Source organism: Callionymus lyra, chromosome 6 (assembly GCF_982586985.1).
Source record: "Callionymus lyra chromosome 6, fCalLyr1.hap1.1, whole genome shotgun sequence".
Lineage (NCBI taxonomy): Eukaryota > Metazoa > Chordata > Actinopteri > Syngnathiformes > Callionymidae > Callionymus > Callionymus lyra.
In genome coordinates, this window is record NC_141823.1 from 22,326,345 (window position 1) to 22,336,256 (window position 9,912).

Sequence of the window (9,912 nt, forward strand, 5' to 3'; positions counted from 1 at the left end):
CTGGGGAAGGAGAAAGTCGAAGAAAGTATCTTTGTAAGAGTGTCATTGAGGGAAGTGATGATCGATAACATCCTCCAGTTAGAAAATTACATGCAGATGACTTATTTTAAAAACATATATCGTCATTTTGTTTATTGCGCATATTGTTCATGTTCCAAAAGGATGTTAACAAGGTCCTCTGGATGCATAGCTTAAATTAGATTAATGTTTGTGACCTATAAAGATGCCAGTGTTTAATATAAGATAAGGAAAATAGATTATCGATGTCAACAAAGACTTCCAGTAAAAATGATGTTGAAGAAAACTTGCTTTGAGAGTTTTATAAAGGGGAGCAAACACAGAGATAGTTTAGATAAAGTGAGCCCCGAAAAATGCAATCAGAAGACCATTTGTTAAATATTAATTTTGTTCGTCCTGCCGCTAAGACAACTTAAGGATTTTGGCCCCTTATTCTATAGAGCCAAAGTTATTGTAATCCATAGGAAAGATATTGTTAAGTTGTCATAACCGATAGAGAGCAACACCTAGTGACAATTTAGATGGTTTAAAAAATGTGTCGAGACATTGTCTTATTATTTATAACCTTTACGTTATTATGGAATATGTGTGTGTGTTACAGTGATCACACACAAACTGTCTGTCGATGATTTAAAAAAGGAGCCACATGGGTTTAGATGCCTCCATGATTAGCTAGAAGCTAACAATTAATTGAATGAACACATGACTCCATCAGTACTGTCTCTTTAAACTAATAAAACAGTCATTGTGTTTGACAACAGCGATTTTAAATTAAGTTAACGATTCCTTGAGGTGTTTTTCTTTTTGTTATCACCCTGAGACAACAACAATAAGTTACGTAATATTTAAGAATTGTTTTTTTACACGCTGACTTTTGTCATCATTCTTTGTACCGATAAAGCTAATGAGTGTTAAAGTCTCCTTCAAATGCTCTAACAATCCCGAGAAAATGTGTGGATTGCATTTAGAGTTGGAACCGTTCCATCTTTGAAGGGTCCTGGCGGACTCATAAAGCGGCTGACCCAGATGTCAGGTCATGAATCACGCGCCTTCATTTCCTGCGAGTGTCAGCGGCGCTGTGAAGTGTCACTGTGTTTGTACAAAGAGCCGCTTCAGGAGACTTGTTGGCCCCGCTGTAATCTCCGACAAGTTCCTCTGTGTGGATGCATGCACCCGGGCTCAGGTCCGGTGGGACGGACGAGGGGAACAAGAGCGAAGCTAAATGTGTAGACAGTCGACAGCCTGTGCACGAGGACGGTCCCTGCATGTGGAATTAGTTCCTGCATGGTGGAAAGGAGGAGGAGGAGGTGGAGGCACTAGCGCAGGAGTCTCATCACTTCTGTGTTAAGTCCACACTAGGGTTGTGCATGTGCGAGTGCATACTCAGATAGTGCTGTGTGTGTTATCTGATGGAAAAGACACCATTGGTGTGTCAATGAGGCAGGACGAGGGCCGGGCGGAAGCCGATTGGCTCCGATGACTAGTTGGGAGTGTTCAGAGGACGGAGGAGAGCTCGCGCCTCCTGCTCAGGCAGGTTATAGAGGAAGGATGGGGTGCTCCAGCATGTGGATGAGAGAGGATCGGAGCTTGTGAGAAGAGAGGAGGAGGGGAGGGAGGGTTGAGCTTAGGAAGAGAGAACGAGGGGAGGGAGCGAGGCTGGACGAGCGCCGCTCAAACGCTGCAGTCTCTCTTTCGCTTCCTCTGAAGGAACTGTCTTCCCTTCTTCTTCTCGGATGATCCTTTCCTTCTGCACCTGCTCGCTGCTCGGCTGCAACTCCTGGCAGACACAGGATCTGAAGAAGAAAAGATGGGACAGTCCAGAAAAGAGGACTTTGCTCACTTTTTTAAAATCCCTGGGATGCTGGGAAATTAATTAGCCGACAGGAAAGAGTTGAGAAGACAGTTTTCTGAGGATGAAAAGCAGAGTAAAATAGAGGCGTTTTTGGAAACAATTGGAGAGAGAAAATTCAACGAAGGGGTGCTTTTTTTTTCTCTCTCTTTTCTCTCTCACTGGCATTATTCTCATCCTCGCATCGCCTCGTGCCGCTGAGTTCTGTGCTGTGACTGCGCGTCAGTGAAACCGTGCGTACGCACACCGGAGGAGTCATGATCTGGATGTAACGCGGCGAGACAGACGCGGGGAATGTGTTTGTGACTCTTAGAAAGTCACAGGCAACAAAGTGGGACGTTCTTGGATCGTATCAGGAGCCGTGAGCAGCTGGAGAGGTCGAGTCCAATCCCCTCCAGTCCAGCCTTATTGAAACCTTCCAAGAGAAAAGTGGTTTATTTTTTTAAGAGCAGGACACCTGAGGGATTACAGCGATGAACAAAAGTCAACTGAGATTATGCCCTAAACACACTCAATTAGCCATTCAGCTCTCACTTGTTCCCTAAATCAAATCACAGTTTGTGGGTCTAAAGGGGGGGACCAATTGTGGTTCACACAGAAAAAGCTTTTAAGAAAGACTTATCCTTGCTGCCATTATGAGGCGTTCAAGCACAGATGAGACGCCGTACAGAAGAAGTCCATCTCTGGACAGTAAACCGGACACGCCACCATTTTCGTCTGGATTTCACCGCTTCAGCGGAGAGTTTGAGTACAAGCGGCCGCCGTTCGCCTTCGGCTTCCACACAACCAAGGGTCCAGAGACCTCAAAGGGGCGCTATGCTCAGGGGAAGAAGTACGTGGTGTTTTACTTGGACCTCTCGTTCATCTTCCTTCTAGAATTGCGCCGTTGCAGGATGGCTGAGGGATGTATGATGGCCCTTCGTTATGGAATGGTCTTCTTCAACCTTCTCTTCTGGGTGAGTCCATTTTTTTTTCTCTTTACACCAACTTTCAAATGTCACTTTTTTCTATGAATGGAAATAACACGCAATTTACACGTGATTTTCACCCTGCTGGTCTTCTTCGAAAGTCAGATCTGACTCCAACTTTTTACTTAAATATAAAAAGATCTCATTATGATGTTTACTGTGTAGGTCCAGGCTCACCCTGTACTTCTATTCATTGTCACTGAGAACTACAAGCTTGAATTTTGTGAACCCAGTTGAGACTTCGATATGCATCCTACTGTTCACTGGATCCAGTGGAAGCTTTAAAGTTGTGGTTCTGTTGATGCGATGAACGGTTTCTGGTCAAACTACAACTAATATAGATTTGATTGAAATGCCTCTATGAGTATATTGTTTTCATAAGTTGGTCTTCTACTCTACTGTGGCTACAGGGGGCGCCCATTAATTAAATATGTAAATGTATTTTAAGTATACTTAGTTTATACTATTTTCTTGTACATTGTACATTTTAATGCTGACCTTTTATTCATGTGCAACACTAAACAAAAGGAGGGATAAATTGGGCAATCGTAAATCCGTCAGTCTGTCTCACACTCATTATGTTATAAATAGTCCTGGCTGAAGCATCTGTAATGGACCCCGGGCTGATAGGCCACTTGTAAGGTGTCACTGGCTGGATGATTATGCAATGCTCAAGAGTATTAAAACCCTGCTTGCCAGAATAAAAAAGGCAGTTGGTCATGAAAGAACGTGTAAATGACATGCTTGTTAAAAGGACTCACTGGAAACCACAAGATTTGCCTTTAGGGAAATTAAATGTTGCTCCAAGGAATCAGACCTTGTTGAGTTTTCACGCGTGCTTTTGTTGGTGGTTTGACATTTGGTGGTTTCAGATGTGGATCAATATTTTGAAAAAGGCTGCTGATGGTGCATTCACATGTCAGATGTGTTATTGTGTGTAAATAGTGTGCGATAAAAAAACCCCATCATGTAATCATATCATGTTGCCAGAGCTGAATGTGTGGGTGAATTCACCTTCTTCCTCATACAGTACTGTAAGTGGGTGTACACAGCTTTGTTTGCTGTGTTAAGCTCTGGCACATTCGGTCTTTGTGTACTCCAGTTAATCAGTGTTTTCACCGCGCTCTAATTCTTCACCTGCGTCTTCATCTTCACTAAAAAAAAAAAAAAAAACCCTATCCGATCTGCTGATGAAGGGCTTTCTAAAGCGGATGATATCAGGAACGTCATGTCTCCCCGTTGGTGTCAATCTCAAAATGATCTTCTCAGCACACATCACTCTCGTTCTCAGCGTGAAGCCTGTCATGTTGCCTCAGATAGAAAACTCCATCTTTATCTTTTTCTCCCTCAGACTCTCATTTAGAGAAGTGTTGGGGCTTATGGAGCTACTGAACAGCTTCTGCCCTCTGAGGTAACCCACATTGGTACTGTGATTTTTTTTTTTTGGGATGGAAGCAGGTGTAGCCTTGAATGCTCAAACAGAATCCAGCAGGAAGGACGTATTCTCCCTGTGGACACGGATGACCTCTTGACATACAAATCATCGGTCTGAGAGAAACTGCTGTCAAAGAAGGATGGAAGGTCAGGGGTTGACATTAGCTGTGTGTCAGTCTGTGTGTTGCTCCGGGGGGATAAATAATGACCAGTTGACCATGACGTGTTCCTCAGCCTGACAAGGCAGTATTACCTTAAATGCTCCACTCTTAAAAAAAACCCAAAACTGAGCGTCTACCAATTCTATTGCTCAACACTGTCCCTGGACTTTGTAATTAAGTTCAACCATAAAAAAAGAAACAATCCCAGAATGAAAAGTTGAAGTATCCAAAGGTCTTGTTCACGAGTGACAGAATGATGGACCTTCAAGTCCACAGACGGTTTGGTACGACGTCTTTAGTTATGAGCGGAGACAAAAGGCAAACCCTTATAAAATACAGCTCATTCCATAGTCATCTATCGTCTAATTTTAGTTCTAATATAAGCGCTTTGTGACCCTGGTGTAGAAAGGGGCTTTACAAATAACTATAACTTACTTTCTTTCTTACTTACTATTACAAACTTTGGGTAGAACAAAATTGCAGAAGCGAAAATAGTTTTTTTTGTGTCTGGACCTCATCATTCAGGGAGAGGCTCAAAGTGGATTTCCATATTTAGAGAAGCTTTTTAGAATGCCTCCTGGAGGGGTTTGTCGAGAGTAGTTCTGGGGAAGTTGAGAAGTAATTAAGTAAGTTTTATTTGTAGAGAAGAGCTTTTAGAGGAGCTGGGAGAGGTTTCTAGGGAGAGAGAGGTGTGGACCTCTTTGTTCCGGCTGCCCGGCGACCCACACTTGGATAAGCGTATGATGGATGGATGGATCAGGTGGAAGATTTCCGTAGACCGGATAGAGCCTAGTGGTATTCAGTTGGTCTACTATACAGAAACACTATAACTTCATAATCATCCTTAGGGCGCTCATTCCTTTAAGCTCTTTTGCACAAATAAAATAAAACTAAAACAAATAAATCCTCAAAAATAATTTACACTGAAAGACTGAGAACTTCCACTAAAACAACCTTAAAATGTAGACTTTTTATAGACTAATAATGTCATGTTGTTAAATACAAGAGGGATGAGCAGTATGAAGGTATTTTTGAACCAACAGAAGCCGTGTTTGCAAACATTAAACAAACATGCAAATCTCCTGTAACGCCAAAAAGACATGGATAGCTATGAATATTTAATATGAAACTTTCCCTTAAAGGTAAAGTTTCAATTATTTCCTTAGGTCTAGAGTATAACACGTCTGTTTTATATGTTGTCTTCGTCATGACCATGCTCATCATTTTTTCAACTGAAGATCTCTGAGAGGCATCAGGACTTGTTCAGGAACTTTCAGCCAGCTTAATATTTAATGAGAGTTGAATGTGAACAGAACCGCTGCAGAAAAACAAAACAACAACATACAAAAGCGAACACTCACAGTTGTCTAACACAAAGTCGAAGGTTGCATAGTTCAAGCATCGTAGAGAAAAAGATTTTAAGATGTTTGTGTAGCACAGTATGATTTACAATGAAGTGAAGTTTAGAAAATGTATTTCACTGTATTCATGAATATTAACCATAACAGAGTCTCACAAATATCTTTCATGATGGACTGCAATACCAAATATCGTTGGTTTCTGTGACCCGTCTTTAGATGAAGGCAGATCCATGGAGGCTGTTGTTATTAGTGTCACGTGCCCCTGAAGAGGCCTACTCAGTGTTTGTACGTCAGAGCTATGAAAGAACCCCCGTGAGAGACGAGGGTGGACACACATTCGTGTTAGATCCTCTAATAATGAGACCTTGACTGCCACTCCAAAAGAGACAGCATGTGGAGGACTAAAGGTTGGAATGCTCTCAGTAAGTGGACCAAACATCCCTGTCTAATGAAACATCACCTGCTTAGGCAAAGGTTGGTGTTGCGTCACCAGGATCAACATGTTAAAAAGACAAATGGAATACTTGTTTGTGAGTTTATCTAATCAGTTGGAATGTAGCGATACAACTATTCAATGATACAATTCTACACACTACTACGATATATTCATCTCACAATAAGATTCGAAAATATATATTTATCCTACAATATGATTGACTGTAATGTTTTCAGCTTATGATATGATTTAATACTATATATTCAACTGGTATGACAATTAACTTACAATACGTTTTTAAAGATATATTCAGTTTACAGTCATTTGATACAATATAATCAGCTGATATGATGTATTCAGCTGACGATACGATTCGATACAATTTATTCAGCTCACGACACGATTCGATAATATACATTTATCTTACTATTCAATAAATTCAGCTCACGATTCGATACGATATATTCAGCTCATGATTCAATAAATTCAGCTCACAATATAATTTAAAACAATATATTCAGCTAAAGAAACAACTTGATACGATATATTCAGCTCACGAGACGATTTGATTATATACATTTATCTTACTATTCAAAAAATTCAGCTCACAATATAATTTGATAAAATATATTCAGCTAATGATACAATTCGATACAAGATATATTTATCCTACGATTCGACATATTCAGCTCACGATATAATCTGTTATGTTCAGCTAATGATACGATTTAATTTAACATATATTAAGCTTAAGATTCAACATATTCAGCTCACGATATTATTCAGTACGATATATTCAGCTCAAGATAAGATTCAATGCGATATGTTTTTATACTTTTGCATCATTTTCTTAAAGATTTTAGGAGACACTGACTTTTAGTAAAAGCAGCTGGCGCTGCAAAGATTGTGAAAAAAAAAAGAAAGTATTATTTTATTTAACACACACTTGATTGAAATATAAAACCATAAAAGAAAGAGCATAATAAATAAAATATGATAAAAAAAAAAGTAAAAAATCAATGCACTGCTGTCCAATATCGATAAAGTAACCTGAAAAAATATCGATACAAAAGATAAAGTGTGTGATATCACAAAGTTGATAAGAAATGTTGGGTAACAACATGGTCTAAATGATCCTCTTCTTCATCATGATGAGCCTTGATACATATTTCACGCCACACTAGATCGACACATCCCCACAAAGTGTGACAGAGAACTAGGAGTGTGTGCCATGAAAAGCCACAGTGTGAAGATAATGTCCTTCATCTTCTAATGTCTTTCGCTGCTCTAGGGTAAAATAAAAGTATTGATTCCAGGATCTAAAGATATCAACACAAAGAAGCGTTTATCACCTTTGGCAGCAACATCGCTCTGATTGCCAATCAAACGAAGGTAGTCTTGAGCCAACACTCAGCGTCGAGCTGAGACTTATAAATGAATAAATGAAGCTGACGTGAGCTGCAGATCGTCGGCCGCGGTGATTACACCGGCAACGCTCCTGTAAATGCTCCGAATTGTTCAATTACATGTGGTCATGCTCATGAGTCAATTTATGTCTTTGTCTCAGGAGCATCATTTAGACCCTCAGCTTTTCTTTCCCCTTTATTTTTAGCTGCTGAGAGGTGATGGAACCCTGCTGCCAAGTTAACTTGTTTCATGTAACACTGGTCCCACTCACAATGGAGACAGTCTATTGTATCCAAATTTGCAATTATCCCACCGGCTCATTCAAACTCAAACAAAAGTGGCTCTCTTTGTGCTTCTTTTAGAGTTAGACGAAGAAACTGGACGTTCACTTGGCACGAAACTGAGGTGAACTTCCATGGAAACTGAGCTCTTCCTAGTATATTTATTGTTATAAATAAATACAAATGTGAATGTGAATACTGTATGTTAATGTCATAATAGATGGGTTAGTTTTGAGACACAACACAATCATTGGTTTTCTTAAGAAAATAATTTGAGTTTGCATGTGTATTTCCTTATCTTTGTCCTTGCACTTTGTTTCCCCAAGTCTCTTCGCATACCTTGACAAAATAGAGACAACCTCTTACCACAACAACAAAGTGTTTACCATTGACAGCTGCTTTATTTCAACGACTTCTACGAGTCGTAATGAGTGTGAAGGACGGCTCATTACGCAAATGTGATTTATTTAATTCATATGGAGATAAATTATAGCTGAAGGTAAATCAGGGTGCTTTGTAATTAGAGCAGATCTGGAACATCCTCTTTATTAATTTACAGGAAGCTGCTTCTCCCTCGCGAGCGCACGCACTGCGGCGGCTGTGGAGACAAGACGAGTTAAAATCGACGAGGAGAAAAAAGTTGTGCGGAATGTCTCTAACAGTTGTCAAACCGAGGGCCAAATATGGCCTGACAGTTCCCGACAGATGGCCCATTTGTTGCAATGGTGACCTATAACTATAACAATGTTCAAGATAGTTTAATGAAAAATGATTAATGTCAACAATTCCTCAGCGATTTCCAAATATAAAAGGAATTTGAAGTATATGGTGAAGGAGGACAAACACAGAGATAATAAAGATAGAAAAAAAAAAGAAAAATATAATATCACAATCTTCCTGGTTGATGTTGCATCAAAGCAATAGAAATTGTCTTAAAAAACGCTTTTATCTCACTGTGATACTTCATCCAACATTCAAATTTCAAGTTTTCTTAACGTTACATCCATCTTATATCGAAGCGTCAACATGAGAAATTGTTCAGGAAAAAATGAAACAAGTCTGTATATTTCAAGTATGTTTGTCGTTTTGGACGAAGATGAAGACAGAAAAAGAAACTGAGCTCTAGTCGCTACATTAGAATGAACATTTATGTCTGTAACTCTAAAAAGTAACAGATTACTCTGATCATAATCCCAACCCTTAGTCGACATGAGGGTGAGTAGAAAATGAGTGAAGGTTGAATTTTGAACTGTTACTTTCACAGTCATAATCATCGACACACTTGACTCCTTTACCTGGAGAAATATTTGTATCCTCTGCTAGACCTGAAAAAAAGATAATTATCCTTTTTTTTTTTAACCATTTGGTATTGAATGTTGTCCCAGAGTAACATACAGTTGCAAACGTAAATGTGGTGCTATCATGATGACTGTTTTGTAATGCTTTAGGAAGTGGTTGAGCCTCCAAAACAACTTGAAATGCTAATATAAGAGTAAGATGCACTAGCATATAAGACGCATAAAGGGATTCACTCTGCTTGCCAACACTTGCTGTTACGATGCTCTGGAGGAAGATGGCGAGCCGGCAGAGGCAGTGAAGTCCTTCGCCTCAACATCCAGGCAGTCATTACAAACAATCAAAACTATAATTGGGAGAAACTAGAGGGTTACGATGTACAATATCAGCTGATCTGCTGCTCAAGATCGGTCTTCTCTAGCTTACATCTAAATGAAGACTCTGGTACTTGATGAACAGGTTTCTCAGTCATATTTCTGTAGTGTCATCATGTATGATACACATTTTAATAAGAGACCAGTTTACTCTGTGTTTATTCATAGCCAGGACATGCACTAAAACAAGACATCTCTTAAATGGATTATATCATTTGTTACTTTTGTTAAAACCATTCAAAGGCAGGATTAATACTACTATAAATAGACGCTGGCATGTTGGTTTGGGCTCAATTGTGGGGATTTTTTATTTTCATTTGTTGCCAG

General features: G+C 39.6%; 1 protein-coding gene across 2 annotated transcripts in view; it reads left to right on the forward strand.

Moving 5' to 3' along the window:
• tspan4a (tetraspanin 4a) overlaps nt 1-9,912 on the forward strand; it is a 180,759-nt gene that overhangs the window by 42,078 nt on the left and 128,769 nt on the right. Inside the window, exon 2 of one of the 2 annotated variants that reach the window (XM_087794297.1) lies at nt 2,744-2,823. In XM_087794297.1, coding sequence (XP_087650423.1) covers nt 2,761-2,823 — 63 coding nt within the window. In that variant the 5' untranslated portion in view covers nt 2,744-2,760. Of the gene's footprint in view, nt 1-1,708; nt 2,824-9,912 lie in introns of those variants that run through there. The other variant, XM_087794296.1, reaches the window with a different exon arrangement.